This window comes from Primulina tabacum, chromosome 3 (assembly GCF_025594145.1).
Source record: "Primulina tabacum isolate GXHZ01 chromosome 3, ASM2559414v2, whole genome shotgun sequence".
Classification (NCBI taxonomy): Eukaryota; Viridiplantae; Streptophyta; class Magnoliopsida; order Lamiales; family Gesneriaceae; genus Primulina; species Primulina tabacum.
The window spans coordinates 1,098,953-1,121,367 of NC_134552.1; the positions used below are offsets into that span (position 1 = coordinate 1,098,953).

The 22,415-nt window shown below is 33.9% G+C and overlaps 3 protein-coding genes across 3 annotated transcripts; all 3 read left to right on the forward strand.

Annotated features, from left to right (window-relative positions):
- The first annotated feature begins 14,948 nt into the window (after nucleotides 1-14,948).
- LOC142538797 (agmatine hydroxycinnamoyltransferase 1-like) lies at nucleotides 14,949-16,511 on the forward strand. The gene is given in 2 exon segments (XM_075644092.1): nucleotides 14,949-15,193; nucleotides 15,195-16,511. Coding segments are annotated over 2 exon segments (1,305 nt in total). The 5' UTR covers nucleotides 14,949-14,971; the 3' UTR covers nucleotides 16,278-16,511.
- Nucleotides 16,512-18,589: 2,078 nt separating this feature from the next.
- On the forward strand, nucleotides 18,590-20,814 carry LOC142538263 (uncharacterized). Its single transcript, XM_075643621.1, has 3 exons — nucleotides 18,590-18,661; nucleotides 19,847-20,230; nucleotides 20,362-20,814. The coding sequence occupies exons 1-3, from the start codon at nucleotides 18,590-18,592 to the stop codon at nucleotides 20,812-20,814; spliced, it is 909 nt and encodes a 302-aa protein (XP_075499736.1).
- A 131-nt stretch (nucleotides 20,815-20,945) lies between these two features.
- Nucleotides 20,946-21,923, forward strand: LOC142538264 (uncharacterized). Its single transcript, XM_075643622.1, has one exon. The coding sequence runs from the start codon at nucleotides 20,946-20,948 to the stop codon at nucleotides 21,921-21,923; it is 978 nt and encodes a 325-aa protein (XP_075499737.1).
- The last annotated feature ends 492 nt before the right edge of the window (nucleotides 21,924-22,415 follow it).

Consider the following 22,415-nt stretch of genomic DNA (forward strand, 5'->3'; position numbering starts at 1 on the left):
TTCGTGTATATTCATCATTTTTAGATGGATAATTTATGAATTTAATTATATTAGTGTATTAAGTTGTACATTGCGAATTCTTTTTTTAACAATTACTTCATCAAAATAAAAAATAATGAAGTGAAACAGATAAATTACTTCGTTGTTATTTGCAAATTGTGAAGTAACATAATATTAAATACTTCGTCAATAAGAAATCAGACGAAGTGATAGAATTAATTTACTTCACCATTGTTCTGTAAAAACGAAGTTGTTTTGCGTAATTACTTCACTAAAATACAAATTATTCAAGTCTTTCGAACCACTTAGTCACTAAATATAAATTGTGAAGTAACATAATATAAAATACTTCAACAAATAGGATAAATGCTGAAGTTATGGATTATATTTACTTCAACAAATAGGATAAATTGTGAAGTTGTTTGCGTCTATTACTTCACCAAAATACATAACTACGAAGTCTTTCAGAAGAATTACTTCGTCACACAATGTAAATTGTGAAGTAAAATATTATAAACTACTTCGCTAAATAATAATTAAGACGAATTTATATATAATCTATTACTTCACTATTTACAAAAATCGATGAAGCAAAACACATTTCTTAATTCGGCACTGGTCCAATTCTGGACCGGTTTTCCTTCGAAAACCGGCCAAAGACTTCAGTAATTTCAATCATACAACTTCGGTTATTATGCGAAGTAAAAGGTACATCTATTACTTCACGTCCATATATTTCGGCATTTAACTACCTTATTACTTCATTGAATATGCGAAGTAAAAAGCGATTTTTCTACTAGTGATCAGTTGGGCTCTGATTCTTAAAGAATGATCTAGCAAGCTTCAGAGAATGTCTGGTACAAAACTTGGCTGATTCAGTTAGATAGGTGAAACGTCTGCCCTTTTTATTGCTTTAAAAGTACTAAAAAAAAATTTTTTTTATAAACACTCGATTTTCGGCCATGACATATAACACATGAAAATATTTTTATAAAATATTTTTCCCTTTTTAAAATAAAACATCGCCCAACTAGTATTTAAAAATCAAGTGAAATAGTCATAAACTGAAATCGTCTACTGTTTACCAACCTAAAAAGCAATAATTTGAAAATAATAGCTCATACTAAACCTCTCAAAAACCTCTCAAAAGCATAAATAAATAATCTTAAAAATCTCTAACATAAATCATGAGTCATAAATCATAATGCGGAAAAAATAGAAGCGCTGGTCCTCGGGTTGTGTACGCCCTCAGTCGAGTCAAATCACCCGTCAAGTCCTCCCTCAAAATCACCTGCATCCATCACACCTAGTGAGTCTAAAGACTCAACACACCATCATCTTTATAGCAAGTAATACGTAATACGGTCAACATATAACGGTGAAAAATATTTGTATTTAAAATATCGTTTTCATGAAGATGCATGAACTTCAAACATGACCATTTTCATAAATATTTTCATGATGCATAAATTTAAGCATAAACATTTTCATGACATGCATTTCACAAACCTCAACCTTTTTTCCTTTTTCCTCAACATGACATGACATAAAACATTTTTCATGATCATAAACATTTTTCCTTTTCTTTTTTCCTTTGTTGAATTCAGATCGTTAATTGTGACCTTCCTGATCATGACATGAAGGTCGATGGATCCATCTACATATAACCACAGTACTGGGCGGCGGGGGACACCAGCAACACTCTCACCGGTCAACTGGGCCCTGGCCTATCATTATTCGAATAGAAATACGATCGTCGGGACTTCCTTCTGGGGCCTTTTCCCATAAATGGGCTCCCTCTGGGGCGTTTTTCCCTCACGATATTCCCATTCTTCCGTTACCACAAAACCGTTACCACATATTCGTAATGATGGAAACACGATCGTCGGGCTCCCACTGGGACCATAACCCTCACGACGTCACCAACATTAACGAATTAGTCACAATCACTTCACTTCCTTCAACATTTACATTCTCATCACTTTATAAAAATCATGCATAACATAACATTTTGTTTTTGAAACCAAGCATGCAACATGTCTTTTAAATGTCTTCCTTAAATCATAAAAATCCCTTAGACATTTAAAAATCATAATTTAATCATGAAAATTTCAAAAACAATTAAAAATAATCATAATATCATAAAATAGCATTTAGGGCACTGCCATGACGTTTACTAATTTCTAGGTGTAAAAAAGACCGTTTTACCCCTAGACGTAAAATTCCTTGAATTTGAATTTTTCTTGAATTCATTGACTCTAAAATGTCCCAAATAATTATTTAAGCCAACATGAATTTTTCCATAATTTTATTTAGCTAAATAGAGGACTTGTAAATTAATATTTAGATGTGACATATTAATACGTTTTAATCCCGAATTAAACCAACCTTAATATAAAATTCTCAAATTGAAAACTTAAACTTTTAATAGTTATTTAAGCTTAAATATAATTTTTCATAATTTTATAGAGCCTAAAACTAGGCTTTTCAATTAACTTGTTAATTAGCGTTTTGTGCGGCGATTCAATCATGAATAAATCCAAAGCTCATGATTTTGATCCCAAATTTTAAACATAACCTTTTTATGATTTATTCTACCCTTTCAAGTCATGAGCCACCCCCGTGGACCCTTGGATTCGTTTTTAGTTCTTTAATTTCGAAATATGACACCTAAGAGAACCACCAGAGCCATCTCCCAAAATACTAGAGCCGCGCCCGAGCCACCTTGAACCAAAACCTAGCCAACCCATCTAGGGACCCTAATGTGAAAGCCCAGCCCAAAATCATGACCCTAACCCGTTCAAAAAAGCCTACTGAACTCTGCCCCAAATCTGCACGTGTATGTGTGTGTAACTCCTAAGCACATAAGGACTCCTAGCCAACCTAGGACACTTCCAGCCGAGCCACCACCTAGCCAACACCACCCTAACCTTTCCTGGACCGCGCCCAGTCCCTACCCAGACCAGCCCAACCACTTGAACTAGCGCACAAACCACCTGAAGAGAACAGCAGCCTGTGTGCTCTTTTTGTTCACTCACGGTTCCACCTTCTCCTTCGAGCCAGCTACGACCCAACCGCACCAGCCCATAGCCCAACCATAGACCACCTCCCTTAGACCCCGTACGACCCACTTGGCTCGCCCCCAGGCCAGCCGTGAGCCACTTTCATCAGCAAATTCAGAAACCTGCTCTCGCGCGAAAGAGCCCCTTCTACATGGGACTCCTCCCCAGCTGCGCTCCAGGGGTCCTAGCCATGCTAGGACCCTTCCTGACCCTGACCCACGTCCAGCACGAGCCCCCTCTCGAGACCTAGTCGAACCCTTAAGCCCCATGCACAACCAACTGGATTCATGAAGATCACAAGCACCTCGGCCCTACCCAATTAACCACCCATGTTTCCTAGCTTGTTCTTTTAAATTTGCAATGTTTTGGTGGGTTTAGGACTCTTGAAATCATGCAAAAACATCCCTCAAACATATCATAATCATGGCAGCCCCTTTAGATAATATTAAACATGATTTTGGATGAAATTACAAGCTTTAAAATTAACATATGCCACAAAAACGAATTTGTATTATGATGCACTTGTTTTTCATGCAAAAACACAATTAAATAAAATACTATGGTGTGAAAGATGAGCAAGAAAGAAATATGGCGTGCCTTTGCGTTTAAACGCACGATTATTCGTTGACGACGTCGAAGAACGGGGCAAGACCTTTGGCTTGAATCTTCCTTGGAAAATTCTCGATTTTTCCTCTTGAATTGTTGTGTGTGCCGTGTCAATGAGTTGGGGAGAATTTCAGAATTTGTGAAGTGTGTGGCCGTGTGGTTGGATGCAAAGTGTAGGGTTTAGGTGCTTTAATATATTAAATACACTAATTAAATAGTTAATTTGGCTTTAGGCCTATTAAGGGGTTTAATTAGGCCCATTAGTCTTAATTAAAATATTAAAAATAATTTTGGTAAAATAAGTTTGTGAATTTAATAGCCAGGTTGCCTAGAAGTTCGTATTTTTGTTGAAAAACCAACACTGATAAAATTTACGTCCCGGCGTATAAAATTACCTCAAAACCCCTTATTTTCAAAAATACTAAAAAGCAACAACCATATTTTAAATAATTAAAACTAATTATTTAATAAAAACATTTTCTATTTTCAGCCATCGGTCTCCGTTCCTCGATCGCAACTTGAATAACCTTTAAAAATACATTTTAATGCAAAAATGTAGAAAATATATTTTTAACATACAATCATGCACAACATAATTAATTCATGCAAATAAAACATTTAATTAAAATACAAGAGAATTTAATAATTTATATGCATGTGGTTCGCGTGGACCTTTAAATTTTCGGGGCGTTACAATCTTCCCCCCTTAAATTGAATTTCGTCCTCGAAATTCTCTTATCCTAGATAACCCAAAGTTTAGGCTTAGTTCTAATATCCCAAAAATTCACGCTTCCGCTGCGCCACTCTGATCAAACTTAAGTTCTAGAATGTCCTTACGTCTCCTTGAACCCAATTAAATTTTTCTTCTAAATCCTTATTTTCAAATCGCAACTTAAAGAGACCCATAATAACTTAGTACTATTACTATTATAACCTCGAATTTCAATTTTTCTTACAATTCCCAAATGCATCTACTAACGGTTAAATTTTCAAGCTTAATATTTATTCAATCTTAAAAATCCTTGAATAACATTCCTTATAACACTATAACCATGATATCACAAGGTTTCATATATTCTTAAAAAGTCTAAATCCTCAAAATTCATACTATTTAACACATTCAATTTGTTCTTATTGCTAACTAGTCCCCCAATTTCCTTATCAATTGCGAAATAAATTCTTAATTTTCTCAAAAATTATTCTAATTGATCCTTAATTTCGAAAATTCCTACAATTAACCCATAAATTTTTTGGCGTTCTTAATTTTCTTCTACAGGTTTCCCATAGCATAATTTCGATAAATTTAAACTTATTTACCCAAAAATCAATTCCTATAATCAATCTTACCTTTCGCCAAAACTCAAAATCTCATTTCTATACTCCCAACGTCGTTGTAAATCCTCGAATCATCATTACTTATGAGTAATTCCCAAAAATTAATTCAACTAGTAACCATGAATCATAAATATTTTCTTAGAAAATCTACGTGTCCCATAAAGCATTCATAATATTCAAGATTAACCTATGCCCAAAAAGTAGAACGTCAATACTAAAACCCAAAAATCAACATCGTCCAATTCCACTACCAAACCAACATGCATGCGTTGAAATCAAATAATTTCTTAACTCATATCGTAACACGTACAAAAAATTCTAAAGCATAAAAATCATATATTATCATAAAGCTATTAAACATGTGGCGTAAACATAATATTCATGTACTTATGCAGGTAGCATCATAAAATCATATAAAGCGTGTAAACTTACAGACTGAGGCTTGACGACTGATCTTTCCGGCGCTGATAGGTGGCACAACCCTTTACAGGACCTTTGCTCTGATACCAACTGAAACATCTGCCCTTTTTATTGCTTTAAAAGTACTAAAAAAAAATTTTTTTTTTTTATAAACACTCGATTTTCAGCCATGACATAAAACACATGAAAATATTTTTATAAAATATTTTTCCCTTTTTAAAATAAAACATCACCCAACTAGTATTTAAAAATCAAGTGAAATAGTCATAAACTGAAATCGTCTACTGTTTACCAACCTAAAAAGCAATAATTTGAAAAGAATAGCCCATACTAAACCTCTCAAAAACCTCTCAAAAGCATAAATAAATAATCTTAAAAATCTCTAACATAAATCATGAGTCATAAATCATAATGCGGAAAAAGTAGAAGCGCTGGTCCTCGGGTTGTGTACGCCCTCAGTCGAGTCAAATCACCCGTCAAGTCCTCCCTCAAAATCACCTGCATCCATCACACCTAGTGAGTCTAAAGACTCAACACACCATCATCTTTATAGCAAGTAATACGTAATACGGTCAACATATAACGGTGAAAAATATTTGTACTTAAAATTTCGTTTTCATGAAGATGCATGAACTTCAAACATGACCATTTTCATAAATATTTTCATGATGCATAAACTTAAGCATAAACATTTTCATGACATGCATTTCACAAACCTCAACCTTTTTCCTTTTTCCTCAACATGACATGACATAAAACATTTTTCATGATCATAAACATTTTTTCTTTTTCCTTTTCTTTTTCCTTTGTTGAATTCAGATCGTTAATTGTGACTTTTCTGATCATGACATTAAGGTCGATGGATCCATCTACATATAACCACAGTACTGGGCGGCGGGGGACATCAGCAACACTCTCACCGGTCAACTGGGCCCTGGCCTATCATTATTCGAATAGAAATACGATCGTCGGGACTCCTTCTGGGGCCTTTTCCCATAAATGGGCTCCCTCTGGGGCGTTTTTCCCTCACGATATTCCCATTCTTCCGTTACCACAAAACCGTTACCACATATTCGTAATGATGGAAACACGATCGTCGGGCTCCCACTGGGACCATAACCCTCACGACGTCACCAACATTAACGAATTAGTCACAATCACTTCACTTCCTTCAACATTTACATTCTCATCACTTTATAAAAATCATGCATAACATAACATTTTGTTTTTGAAACCAAGCATGCAACATGTCTTTTAAATGTCTTCCTTAAATCATAAAAATCCCTTAGACATTTAAAAATCATAATTTAATCATGAAAATTTCAAAAACATTTAAAAATAATCATAATATCATAAAATAGCATTTAGGGCACTGCCATGACGTTTACTAATTTCTAGGTGTAAAAAAGACCGTTTTACCCCTAGACGTAAAATTCCTCAAATTTGAATTTTTCTTGAATTCATTGACTCTAAAATGTCCCAAATAATTATTTAAGCCTACATGAATTTTTTCATAATTTTATTTAGCTTAAATCGAGGACTTGTAAATTAATATTTAGATGTGACATATTAATGCGTTTTAATCTTGAATTAAACCAAATCTTAATATAAAATTCCCAAATTGAAAACTTAAACTTTTAATAGTTATTTAAGCTTAAATATAATTTTTCATAATTTTATAGAGCCTAAAACTAGGCTTTTCAATTAACTTGTTAATTAGCGTTTCGTGCGGCGATTCAATCCCGAATAAATCCCAAGCTCATGATTTTGATCCCAAATTTTAAACATAATCTTTTTATGATTTATTCTACCTTTCCAAGTCATGAGCCACCCCCGTGGACCCTTGGATTCGTTTTTAGTTCTTTAATTTCGAAATATGACACCTAAGCGAACCACCAGAGCCATCTCCCTAAATACTCGAGCCGCGCCCGAGCCACCTTGAACCAAAACCTAGCCAACCCATCTAGGGACCCTACTGTGAAAGCCCAGCCCAAAATCATGACCCTAACCCGTTCAAAAAAGCCTACAACTCTGCCCCAAATCTGCCCGTGTATGTGTGTGTAACTCCTAAGCACATAAGGACTCCTAGCCAACCTAGGACACTTCCAGCCGAGCCACCACCTAGCCCACACCACCCTAACCTTTCCTGGACCGCGCCCAGTCCCTACCCAGACCAGCCCAACCACTTGAACTAGCGCACAAACCACCTGAAGAGAACAGCAGCCTGTGTGCTTCTTTTGTTCACTCACGGTTCCACGTTCTCCTTCGAGCCAGCTGCGACCCAACCGCACCAGCCCTTAGCCCAACCATATACCACCTCCCTTAGACCCCGTATGACCCACTTGGCTCGCCCCCAGGCCAGCCGTGAGCCACTTTCATCAGCAAATTCAGAAACCTGCTCTCGCGCGAAGGAGTCCCTTCTACATGGGACTCCTCCCCAGCTGCGCTCCAGGGGTCCTAGCCATGCTAGGACCCTTCCTGACCCTGACCCACGTCCAGCACGAGCCCCCCCTCGAGACCTAGTCGAACCCTTAAGCCCCATGCACAACCAACTGGATTCATGAAGATCACAAGCACCTCGGCCCTACCCAATTAACCACCCACGTTTCCTAGCTTGTTCTTTTAAATTTGCAATGTTTTGGTGGGTTTAGGACTCTTGAAATCATGCAAAAAGATCCCTCAAACATATCATAATCATGGCAGCCCCTTTAGATAATATTAAACATGATTTTGGATGAAATTACAAGCTTTAAAATTAACATATGCCACAAAAACGAATTTGTATTATGATGCACTTGTTTTTCATGCAAAAACACAATTAAATAAAATACTATGGTGTGAAAGATGAGCAAGAAAGAAATATGGCGTGCCTTTGCGTTTTAAACGCATGATTATTCGTTGACGACGTCGAAGAACGGGGCAAGACCTTTGGCTTGAATCTTCCTTGGCAAATTCTCGATTTTTCCTCTTGAATTGTTGTGTGTGCCGTGTCAATGAGTTGGGGAGAATTTCAGAATTTGTGAAGTGTGTGGCCGTGTGGTTGGATGCAAAGTGTAGGGTTTAGGTGCTTTAATATATTAAATACACTAATTAAATAGTTAATTTGGCTTTAGGCCTATTAAGGGGTTTAATTAGGCCCATTAGTCTTAATTAAAATATTAAAAATAATTTTGGTAAAATAAGTTTGTGAATTTAATAGCCGGGTTGCCTAGAAGTTCGTATTTTTGTTGAAAAACCAATACTGATAAAATTTACGTCCCGGCGTATAAAACTACCTCAAAACCCCTTATTTTCAAAAATACTAAAAAGCAACAACCATATTTTAAATAATTTAGAACAATTATTTAATAAAAACATTTTCTATTTTTCAGCCCTCGGTCTCCGTTCCTCGATCGCAACTTGAATAACCTTTAAAAATACATTTTAATGCAACAATGTAGAAAATATATTTTTAACATACAATCATGCACAACATAATTAATTCATGCAACCAAAACATTTAATTAAAATACAGGAGAATTTAATAATTTATATGCATGTGGTTCGCGTGGACCTTTAAATTTTTGGGACGTTACAATAGGATCACCCGTTTTCCTTCAATCAGTGACCCTTAAATCAGTTATATTCCAAAAGTAACGTTTGGCATCAACTAGTCTTAACAAGATTAGTTTTGCTTTCACGATCAGTTCAGCTCGGAAAATATTAACTCATGAATAATTAAATTTTGCGTTTGAATTCAGTTTGATTTGGCTTTTAATAAATTTTCTTTAATTAGTATCCTTATTTTAAACCACTGAAACTTAAATTATCTAACAATTCATAGCTCAACATTTATGTTTTAATTAAAAAAATTCTGATAGTTTCTGATAATTTTGATAGTTTCTGACAAATGCCATCGAATGTTGTTGGGTTTCATCTGATTACTAGGTATCTTTGTATCTATGTATTGTATAATAAAAACAATACATTGATTCTCGATTATTTATAACTCATATAACATCAAAGTCATAAATTTGAAAAAAATCTTCAAATTCGAAGCTCAATTATAATAAACTAATCTACAGCTAAAAAATACAAGTCACACATCAATTGTTTTTTCAATTACTAATGAGCGGTTCAATGTATGTGGACATTAATAAATAACTCCTCAATGGAAGACGCGTACACATTTGTTCAGGGGTCCCACAACATGGTGAGCTTCTACCAAAGTCAAATATATAATATATGGAAATTCGATTATTACAGGAAAAACCACACAAATAGATGAATCAAAATATATGATCCAAAGCTATTTTAAATATTTGAATAACACCTAAAAAAACAAAAAACAAAAAAACTTTTGTGAGACTGTCTTATTGGTCAATTTTGTGAGAGATACTCTATTTGGATCACCTATGAAAAAATATTATTTTTTATGTCAAAAATATTACTTTTTATTGTAAATATAGAACAAAGTTGATTCGTTTCACGAATAAAGATATGTGAGATCGTCTCAAAAAATATAACATCAATTAGAGCTAGCATTAATTAACATTATCAATTATGATTTCAACAAGAATTGGCAAACTAAAGTTACTTACTATGGTTCATTGTTTGGACTTTAATAAGATGATTTATAATTTATATTTATGTGTCCAGAAGGCTAAAAAACATTCAATTTATGTAAATTAGTTTATAAAAAAATATAAGCAAATAATAGTCCAATTTGATAATGGAAAAAAGTAAAATTAGTTCTGATAGTAAGCTCACACTTGCTTGTTTTATCATTTACATGATCAAAATTTGATTTATAATGCAATAAGATGATTTTTTTTCTATACATCTAATCCGATTTTTGTCGAAGTTCTCAATTTCCATCGGATATGTAAGAAATATAAGTAGATACATTATATGAATGAAAAAGGCAAAAACTTGTGTGAGACGTTGTCACGGGTCGTATCTTGTGAGACAGATCTCTTATTTGGTTTATCCATGAAAAAATATTACTTTTTATGCTAAGAGTATTATTTTTTATTGTAAATATCAGTAGGATTGACCCGTCTCACAAATAAAGATTCGTGAAATCGTCTCACAAGAGACCTACTCATATGAAAAACTACTATTGAACGGAAAATTTCATCTTTAATTGGGTTTAATGATAAAATTATTTGGAGATGGGATGTTCATGAAATTGTGGATCATTGAAGGATTTGATGACAACAAAATTTGTTTCCCATCATTATGACGTCTTACGTTACGTTAGCAGATTTTGGTGTTACGTTAACATTTTAACGAAAATCGAAATAAGGAACTTATTACATAATATGCACACAAAAAAATCTAAATTGTACGTCACTGTCTTAAAACAAATTCGGGCTGTTGGATTTTTTATACATTTATTGCATTTTGACCCCTTATTTTTCAATATATTGGCCACACACCAAGTTTGTGGGATCCAAAAAACTTTTTTGGTTTCGAAAATTGCAAAAAGTTTTTTCTTTCTTCCTTTTTTGGGAAATAGAAAATATCGGTGAAGGGCGGTTCCCTCAAACCAGTCCATCCCAAAAAAAAACCTCTTGAAATTAAATAAAAAACAATGCGTTAATCAATTTTCAAATTAATCATGGTAGTGTTTGCAAGAGCTTATTTTCAGTGATTCAAAATTCCACTAGTAGAATTTCCTTGATTTACTTCGCATATTAAATGAAGTAATAGGTATATTAATTGTCGAAGTAGATGCACGTGAAGTAATAGGGTACCATTTTACTTCGCATTATCACCGAAGTCGTATCCAAGAAATTAGCGAAGTCTTTGGTCGGAATTAGACCGATGATGAAGTAAAACAACGTCTTCTACATCGTCGATTTCGTAAAGTGCAGAAATAATAGCTTATATATAACTGCATAGTTTATATAGAATGACGAAGTAAATGTGTTGTATAACTTCATAGGTTTTGTATTTTTGTGAAGTAATTGATGCGAATGACTTCGGTGTTACGGAACTAAATTAGCGACGTTTGGAAAGACAGACCGTCGCTAATTAGCGACGGCCGTTTAAAAACTGTCGCTAATTAGCGACAGTCTAACAAATACCGTCGCTAATTAACGACCCTTTATACCAAAACTGTCGCTAATTAGCGACGGTCTAATTAATAGAGAACGACTTCACAATTATTGAGTTGTGGTGAAGTAAATTCTTTCTTTAACTTCGACATAATTTTAATATGACGAGTTAATTTGTATTTTATTACCTCATCATTTAAGGAAAATTAATTAAAATAATGGTTCATTTTTTTACTTCACTAAATATAAATTTAAAATTTTTTTGAACTTTTCACTTCGTCAAAACTATTGTGTCGAAGTAAAATATTACAAAAAATTAAAAGTGAAGCCCGTGTTTTTTAAATTGTAAAGTAAAAAATAATTTTTACTTCGCTGATGTTATTACCGAAGTTGATTGATATATACTACTTCATAATTAATAATCGCCGAAGTAACGTGTGGCGAAGTAAAAGCCAACAATTCTATTAGTGTTCCTAGCCAACTGAAAGGCTTAGAAATTATTTATAGAAGCTGTGAAACGATTAAAATAAGCTCTTGCAAATACTATCTATATATCGATCATACTGTAACACCTTTTTCTACATTAATATGTACCTCTTCTTTTTTTTTTTACACATTTCACCAAATAAAAGAATACTTTGGAGAATAAAAATAAATTTTAGAATACTGTAAAAAGGGTGAAGTATCCGGATTTGTAGCTCATGACTGAATTGTTTCTTGATCTTACATGACAAGAAGACAGACAGAGTTTGGTATGTGTCCTTATCATTTTCAGAAAATAAAATTGACTTTATCAAAACTGTTTATGCTCATTCTTCAAGCAAACAAATTAAATGGACAAAATAATAATATCCTTATAAATTTATTTAATTAGAATAAAAGGGTGAAAATAAGATTAATTAGATTAATTCAAGCACCCCGATCATCTTACACCTCTAATTAATTCATATCTGAGTTAGATATTGTTGAATAATTAATAATTGTGTTTCGGAAATCATTTTAATCTTACAATATAAGGAAGTGACAAAACTAACTTAATATAGGGTTTAATGCTTAATTTTTCACGAAACATTATATTATCTTACTTGCATATACTAACTAATTAAGTTTAAACTAATGATGAAGTTTAATATTAACATATATTTATAGTGTGAGAAAAAATGCCAGATTTGTTCAGTAATTCGTCGTGTTTCCTATTTTTATAATCTATTTTGTCAAAATTGAGTATTATTACCGCAACTTTGTTTTTAATCATATTTTGCTGAAGCGATGATGTGATGACGAAAAATACTGACATGACATCATAAAATACTAATGAAACATCGGACCAACATATTGCATGTATGGCACCATGCACATGATTGATGAAATTAGACTAAAATCCAATAAAAAAAAATAAAACAAAACAAAATTACAAGTTAAATGATGAAAATAAAAATGATTTCCAGGATTAAATTAATTATGTTCCCTTGTAGCATTTAGCAATACATATGAAATAGCCAAAAACTTGTGTGAGATGGTCTCACGGGTCGTATTTTGTGAGACGAATATCTTATTTGAGTTATCCATAAAAAATATTATTTTTTATTGTGAATATCGGTAGGGTTGACTCGTCTCACAGATAAAGATTCGTGAGACCGTCTCACAAGAGACCTACTCTATGAAAATTTTTTGTGTATATTGACGTGTATAATATTGTTGAACCAAAGTTATAATTGTCTTGGTATGTATAATATTGTTGAACCAAAGTTCAATTTGTCTTGGTATGTATGGGGGAGGGGTCGTCGTGTTCATCCAACCAAATGTTGGTTGGCAAGTCAAAGCTCAATTTCAAACGTGCATTTTCTTGACTTCTCATCTTCTTTCACCAAACCAATCGCTACGTGCCATTTTGAGATGAAATATTTCGGATCACATTGTTTTCACGGAAAATTTAATTAATATTTGCTTTAGGTTTTCAACTCTCTCCATATACTTATACATGTATATATATATACACACATGTATATATATATAACTTTCGGACGAGTCTGTTGTACAAAGTTTGTCCAATTCAAATTATTTGATTATTGTAATTTGCATACTATTAAGTAAGTTGATATGAAATTTTATGATGTTACAATGAATTCTTATGTCATAAATAATTATAATAATAATTAATTATCGGAGGTGACATTACATGATACTTTGTCAGCTAATTAACTAACGAAAGATGAATATGAGCGAGCTAGGCCCACTGTACAATGACTAATGATTAGTGACATATGATATTGAATCCGCTACATCATCGAGCGGAGCGGATGGTAGACCCGAGTCTGGGTCCGGGTTGGACCCGGTGGTCCTGACCCTTAACCATGACCGTCGTAGACGGTTATTATGGGTTCGAGTCCAATTCAGTCCCATTTTTGTTTTTTAAAGAAAAAATATATATATATACAAAATACAAGTGAAAACAGTCAGAATTATTATGTAAGGTACTATTCATCCATTTTATTTTTAGAAAAACAATTTTAAAAAATGTTAGGTCGATGGTTCAGTTGACCCGGTTAACCGGTCCGTTGATCATGGCCCGAGTAGGGTTCAGGTCGAGGTCAAACCCAAACCACGGCCAGGTCTAGCAGATGGCAAGATGGAGACAGTATAGAATTTTAAACCCATCTAATAATCTTCACTCACCTCTTTTTATTATTAATTGATTATTTATGTTGTTAAATTTCAGTAGTAATTTTCGCTTTTTATTTTTGGCGTTTTTTGTGTTTGCGAAATCATATGACGTTAATACGGTGGCAACATAGTGCCAACATGCGGAGCTTGTGTGTGCAATGTTATATAAGCATTTTCATCAAAAAAGAGATGATTTCAGTATTAATGTTTTCTTAAATGTATGGAAAGGTATTGGGTTACAAGAATAAATATTATTATATGCTAACGAATTTCATGATACGTAATGCATTTGAGGATATTCTTTTTTATTTTTAATTTTATTTTTTTAATTCATGAAAGTCAGAAACATAAAAATAAAATAAAAAATGATGAATTCTAACCACCCTTTTAAAAGGACAAGGAAAACGAACGACTTTTCGATCAATGGCGTAATTAAGAATGTTTTTTGAAATTTAATTACAAAATTTTATTCAGATAACATGTGATCTTTAATGAATCAATTAGCAGTAAATGTAGCAATTAATATAACATACATATACATAGAAGATTCATACCAATTTTCATCAAATTACAAATTGATAATAATATAAATTTCCATTTATGAGAAATTGATTTTAAGTAAATATTCCCCGAGGCAAAATATGGCATGTGCACAACTCTAATTTTCAATAGCCGACAAACCAAATCTGCCAACCACGGTCTGAATTGGTATGATCATTTCATTAATAAATGAATAAATAAAAAAATCACAGTGCATTTGTTTCTAGTATATAAACACGTGAAATCCTCCCCAAAATTCAAACCAAATCTCATTTTATTTTCGAATTAGATTTACGCAAAATCATGAAAGTGAAAATATTGAGCTCGAGGCTCACCAAGCCTTTGTATGAGGAAAACCCTCCCCCAACGACAAAATGCATCCCCCTCTCAGTTTTTGATCTGGTCACCTACGACCAACACGTCGCCGTAATTTATGTTTATCGTCCACAGATCGTTTTGAATGCGACGATAGAGTTGGGCCTCCGGAAGGCATTGTCTGTCTATCGAGAATGGGCAGGGAGACTCGGCTGTGGACAGTGAGGGAAACCGTGTCATTCTTCTCAATGATGAGGGTGTTAGGTTTGTCGAGGCAACGGTTGATCGTGCGCTCGATCAAGTCACGCCCTTCATGCCTTCGACTTCTCTACTATGTCTTCACCCGAGTTTAGAATCCACGGTTGAATTGGTTCAAGTTCAAGTGACGAGGTTCTCATGCGGTTCGATGGCGGTAGGGTTCACTGCGCACCATTTCGTGGCTGATGGACACGCTACAAGCAACTTTTTGGTTGCATGGGGGAAGGCATGTCGGGGACTCGAGATCGACCAGTTGCCTTTTCATGATCGAAAGATATTCTCTCCTCGAAACCCTCCTCTATTCGAGTTCGAGCATAGAGGAGTTGAATACCTAGCCCAAAACTTCAAACAAATCTATCCCCTAATCGATCATAGCATCGAGGACGTCGTGTCATACAAGGTTCGTTTCACTTCGGACTTCCTATCCGCCCTCAAGGCGAAGGCGTCTTCCATGAGAGGGAATGCCAAGCCCTTTAGCACATTTGAGAGCATTGTGGCACATCTATGGAGGGCCATAACCAAAGCTCGTGGCATGAATGCGTCCGAGACAACTCAAGTCAGGATATCCGTCGATGGTCGTGCACGACTAAACCCTTGCGTTCCGAAAGGTTATTTCGGTAATTTGGTCCTTTGGGCATTCGCCAAAGCGAAAGTCTCCAACCTGTTTAGCGAGCCCCTCCCCTACGCAGCCAACCTTTTACACGAGGCGGTGGTTAGTGTGGACGACAACTATTTCAAATCGTTCATCGATTTTTCTAACCATAAGGTAAAGGAGGAAGATCTGATTCCTAATGCAGACACAAATGACTTGATATTGTGGCCAAATTTGGAGGTTCATAGTTGGTTGAGGTTTCCCTTTTATGACCTAGATTTCGGGTGCGGCGGCCCGCACGCTTTCACCCCCTCGTTCGCTCCCACGGAGGGTATGATCATTCTTCTCCCATCTTTCGTCGGAGATGGAAGCATAGAAGTTTGTGTCCCTCTATTTAGACAAAACTTGGAGAGTTTCAAACAAATCTGCCATTCTTTAGACTGAAAAAACTTGAACTCAAATCAAACAAGATAAGTACTCTCCCATGGTCATGAATATATCAAATTCAAGAAAAGATAATCTTCCAACTTTATCTATGGGATATTGTAATATAATATATAGCTTATTTTACCATGATTTGGACCAAGTACAAAATCTCGTTATAACCAATTTCTTGTAATGATTGTGGAAGATTAATGTATTGAAAATTATTAATTTATATGAATTTAATCCAGCTATGTGCCATATTCTTTATCTTAATTGCATGTTACTTGTAGTTGGGATTCAGATTTGCAGGCACGTTCTATATCTGGGGAAGTAAGATACGTGCATGAAAAATTAAGGCGTGTTTGGTTGGTCACTTGTTTTTATAATAATATAATTATATTAGCTTAAATAATTTAATTATAATTCAACTAATAAATTGAATTAAGGAATTTTTATTTTTATTTTTGTTTTGAATGTATACATAGGTTCCTTATTAGACACACTAGATATATCGATCTGGATTAATAGTATATTTCGAAGACATGATTAGAAATCGAATTTGTTTTTTGACATGATAATTATAAGGTTAACTTAATGTGTGGGGTGCAATAATTGTCCCTACTTGGTAGAGCGATCGAACCGTGGTGTTCGAGCTGTTGTGCGTTACTTAAAAGATTTGAGTTGCACCATCACTAGCTATAAATTTTGGTAAAGCGATAAGCACTCGGTCCTACATAATGAGTCTTTATAAGAAAACAAAACTTAAATATAATAAAATCTACGCAAAAAGAGACATGGGCGACTAGTTATCTGTTGATAGATACAATGCAAGAGAAATTTAAAGTAATTACTACTTAAGTATCAGTTATTTATACTTCTTTTTTAATTGATTGTCCAAAATATATAGTTCAGTTTTTAATTGTTCTTATTCATATACCATTATTAACTAAAACTTGAAAAACATAAAAATATTTTTTAAATTAATTAAATTAGAGTAAAAAAGGAAGTCTGTTTATAAATTTTACTTAGAATAATGTATTAAAAATCCATCTAAGCAAAACTAAAGATAATATAAAGCAAAATAACCCTTATTTATAATTTAAAATGAGTGTAGAAAAATTTTGTTTCTCTTTATTTTTAATTTGTTTAGGTAAATTTTATTATGTTATATGTTAAAGTAGGTATCCAGCGAGCCAACTTATGGTTTCAGCTTTAATGACTCTCGTGTAAAAACAATTTTTATTTTAATAATATTATAGAATTTTATCCAATTATGATTATTTATTTTACCGGCATACCTCATGCAAGCTGCATAGATAAAGTTGTTAAATGTACTAGAGGTACAATAAGGACTATCTCTCAACGTTAAATCATGAAACTCATTAGGAAGCATACCGTATATTCTAAACAGATTCCTAGTCAATTCATCCACATATAATAAAGATAATGGTCGCTTTAGTTTAAGACTAACATCTGTCATATACTCGTCGTGTTTCATTGGTAAGAGCATGAAGATATTCATTCATACATATGGGTGATCATTTGATGATGCACTGAACAACTCTTCCTCGAACTTGATCGTCAAATGGTGAGGTTGGGTGTAGTTTCGAAATACGTAGGAGCCAATGCATTGTAGTCGGGGATTCACCGCTCGTTTACAGGTGAAGATATCATATATGATCTTATGATCATGCAAGTAGTATCTGGCCAGAGTAAGACATGTGCTTTAGTGATATTTTTCTAATTTTACATACGATGTCATGTGCTCTTATTACTCAAAGATATATCACATCACTATCGAAATCATTTGCAACTCTCGATATACCAATAGTTGTAGATTTGATCGAGATATATTTGTTGAAATGACCGTATTGTACGCTAACCATAACTTAAGGGTCTTGTAGACACTATCAGTGATACCTAGATAATCACGAGGCGATGCTACTAGACATTTTTACCTTGATCCGATGAGTAATCAGATTTGAGTTCTGACGTTCTTGATCAAGGGGGAATGAACAGAATGAGGCTAATTAGGGTAAGCCCGAATAAGAACAAATATTGTTATGAATCATATGAAGTTGTGAACCCACTGGTAGTTTATCTCTGAACCATTGAGGGTCACATAAGTATCAGATTATGTGTTTTTGTTGAGATAATCAATTAAGTTCAAGAAATTGAATTTGACGACTGTAGTTTGATGTAGATCAAACAAATTGCTTATAAAGGTGTTTATAAATAAATTCCTTGTAATAGAATTTGTGGAAGTCAATTTAATTGTAAATTAAGTGAGAATAGTGGAACTGTCTAATTTAGTGAAGGAGTTCACAAAAATGGCATATGGCAAAAATGATTCGGTGGAAATTTTGTCCTTCGAAATTTTCAATTTTCATTATATGAACAAGGTTTGTACCCTCGATATATTGCGCAGTCTGATCATCGATCGAAGTCATAATGAGTTCACAATTATTTATTTAGTAAAATTAAAATCTACTAATTAAATAATAATGTTAATAGTGGTGAGTACTATATGTACATGGTTTTCATGGAATATTCTGGGTGGTCTAGAATTAATTAATTAATTAATAATTAACGATTTAATTAAAAATTAAATAATGATTATTAATTTTGCATGTGTGTGTGTATATATATCATGCATTATCAAGAGTTGATTTTGCATGATATATACTACACGAGAATTGAAGTAATGAAAAAAATGAATCTTAATGGTTTTGTGTATCGAACAACGAATCAAGCTACAAAAAGGTGCGGATGGAGACTTGTGGCCACCTGGGCTATAGCCCGGGTGGCCCAATTTTTTTTAGTATGTAATAATTTTTGTCCAGCCCAAATATAGCCTGGGTGGCCCAATTGTTTTTTTAGTATGTAATAGTTTTTGTCCAGCCCAGGTCCAAATTATATAAGCTCATGTTCCAAAGCCCAATTGTGTTTGACATTGTGAAAAAAAAATTGTGTTCCAAAGCCCAATTGTGTTCCAAACCCTCCTCCCAAGTCCCAACACATCGTGTCACTCATCTCCTCTCCCAACCCAAGGTTTGTTTGGGCTTCAGTTGTGCATTTGATTTTTGGTGTTTATTTTTTCTTCTGGCTGTTGAATGAAACTAGGCAACTATGTTTCATGCTTCTGAATCTTTGTTGCTCTTTATTCTTTTTCACAATATTGGTTTTGATTTGTGTGTGTGTGTGTATGAACCCACCATAGTTTAAAAAAAAATATTGCAATGTAAAATAAGTAAAACTTTTGGTGGAAAGGGGGCACGATTTATCTCGAGCGGCGAGAGGCAAGTAAATTTGGTTAAGAAATGTTTTTTTTAAAAAAAAAATAATTTGTGAGACAATGGCGTAGCAGAGACAATGGCGGAGGAAAAAGATATTCGAGATCGGAGAGCTCGCCCTATTGCATTTCTGTAATGGTTTTGATCGGTAAATGCTTTGAAAATGAGAGTTGAGAGATTTAAAGGGGGAGAAAAGTTGTTTATCGAGTATTGTCATATTATTAACATTAAATTTATCTATGTACTCTATATTATTTGGTACTAATCTAAATTTAATAATTTTGTTTATATTAGGTTATTTTAATGTCAAATCAAGAGAGAAAGAGGAAAAAAATATTTTATCATTCTTTCAGCCAACAATTGATAATCCTTCATCATCTGAAGAGGATCGAGACTCATGCATCCATTCATATTGAGGAGCCCGGACCTCCTTCTAAATCTAAAAGAGTTGTGTTTGATGAAACTTCCCTTGAACGGGATCCTGGATTGCGTATTTCTATGTTGCAACATCCTGTTAATCATCGTAATGAAATTAGACGAGCTTATATCAAAATGGGGTCATATCAACCTAAATTGTCGGAATACCCACGGTCTGAATCAGGAAAGCAGCATCGTCGATTTCAATATACATGGTTTAAAAAGTTTCCATGGTTAGAGTACTCTCCTTCGAAGGATGCGGTATTTTGTTTTCCGTGCTATTTTTTTGAATTAAGTGAAGCACAACAATCTACAGTTACAATTGAAGGGTTTAAAAGTTGAAAACGCGTTAGTGATGGAGCAAAGTGTGCTTTTTTGTCTCACATGGGAAGTCTAACTCGACACACAATAAATCTTCAAAATCTGTTGTTGATTTGATGAATGTCACTAGGCATATAGATGTAGTTATGAATCGAGAAACTTCTGAACATATTCAAAAAAATCGGTTAAGGCTTGCAGCAACAATTGAGTGTGTCCATTGGCTTAGTTTGCAAGGATGTGGATTGAGAGGTCATGATGAATCTTCATATTCCCAAAATCGTGGTAATTTCATTGAGATTTTAAAACTATTTGGGAAATGGAATGCTAGTATTGAAGATGTTATCTTAGACAAGGCGCCGGGAAATGCAAGATATACCTCACCAGAAGTTCAAAAACAAATCTTGCATATTATTGGTAATAGAGTCAGAAATAAAATTCGTGATGAAATTGAAGATTCTAAGTTTTGTATTTTGGTGGATGAAGCGAAAGATGTATCTAACAAAGAACAGATGGCTATAATTTAATATTTGTTGATGCCCATGGTTTTCTGCGGGAGCGTTTTTTTCAAATTGTGCATGTTCATGACACCACAGCTGCAACATTCAAGAAAAAAATATGTGATGTCCTCACTAGATATAATCTAGAAATTCATAATATGCGAGGTCAAGGGTATGATGGTGCTAGTAACATGAGTGGTGCTTTTAATGGATTGCAAGCTTTATTTCTTAAAGATTGGCCCTATGCATATTATGTACATTGTTTTGCCCATCGACTCCAACTAGCATTAGTTGAAGCAGCTGAAAAACAGATCTCTATATGGCTTTTCTTTTCAGATCTGACGATTATTGTCAATCTTGTTACATCTTCTTCCAAGCGCAATGCTGAGTTACAATCTTATCAAGTTAATGAAATTGCACGTTCTGTTGTTGCCGATGAACGCGAGACTGGTCGAAGAGCTAATCAGATTGGTACTTTGCATCGAGCAGGTACTACTCGTTGGAGCTCCCATTTTTATTCTATTTGCAGCTTGATAGATATGTATGATGCAACTAATAATGTGCTCGAAAATATTATCATTGATGGCACCTCTACTTCAATGCGCGAGGAAGCTGGTGGTTCATTAATAGTGATGAAGTCTTTTGATTTCATTTTTATTTTGCATTTGATGCATAAAATTATGGGGATTACAAATTTGCTTTGCTGTGCCTTGCAACAAAAATCTCTTGATATCATAAGTGCAATGGATTTGGTCTCTACGACTAAAGAACTTTTCCTGAGATTGAGAAATGATGGTTTTGATATTCTTCTTTCGTATATAAAATCATTTTGCACAAGATTGGATGTCGATATACCGGAGATGAGTTCTCATTATAAGCATTCTACTCGTTCATGCAAGAAAAAGGATACCATCACAGTTGAACATCACTTTCATTATGATATATTTAATGTTGCAATAGATTTTCAGTTGGAAGAGTTAAACTCTAGATTCAGTGAGGAGACAGTTGAACTTCTAATTCTCAGCTCTGCTTTGGATCCAAAAGATAATTTTATATGGTTCAACATTGACAAGATTTGTACTCTCGCTGAGAAGTATTATCCCGAGGACTTCACTGAACATGAATGCATCATTTGAGGTGTCAGCTACAACATTTTGAGCTCGATGTAGTTTGTCATGAAAATTTTCAGAAAATGTCCACTATCTCAGAATTGTGCCGAGGGTTATTTGAAACAAAAAAATTGCAACATTATGATTTGATTGACAAGTTAATTCGTCTAGTTTTAACTTTGCATGTTTCCACGACAACTACGGAGCGTGCATTTTCGGCTATGAAGCATGTTAAAACAGTTATTTGTAGTAAAATGGGCGATTGTTTTCTGACAGATTCTATGATTATCTACATTGAGATAGAGTTGGCTTCAAATATAGACTCAGATTCTATAATTGATTAATATTATACTTCGAAGAATCATAGATCACAGCTTCAATAGTAAGATTATGTCTATACGGATTATCTTTGTATATTTTAGTTTAAAAATATTTAATTTAATCATCTAATATTGAATGAATGATTTTAGAGATATTCATTTTATTTGATCTTCATTAATTTTTCTTTGCATGATGATG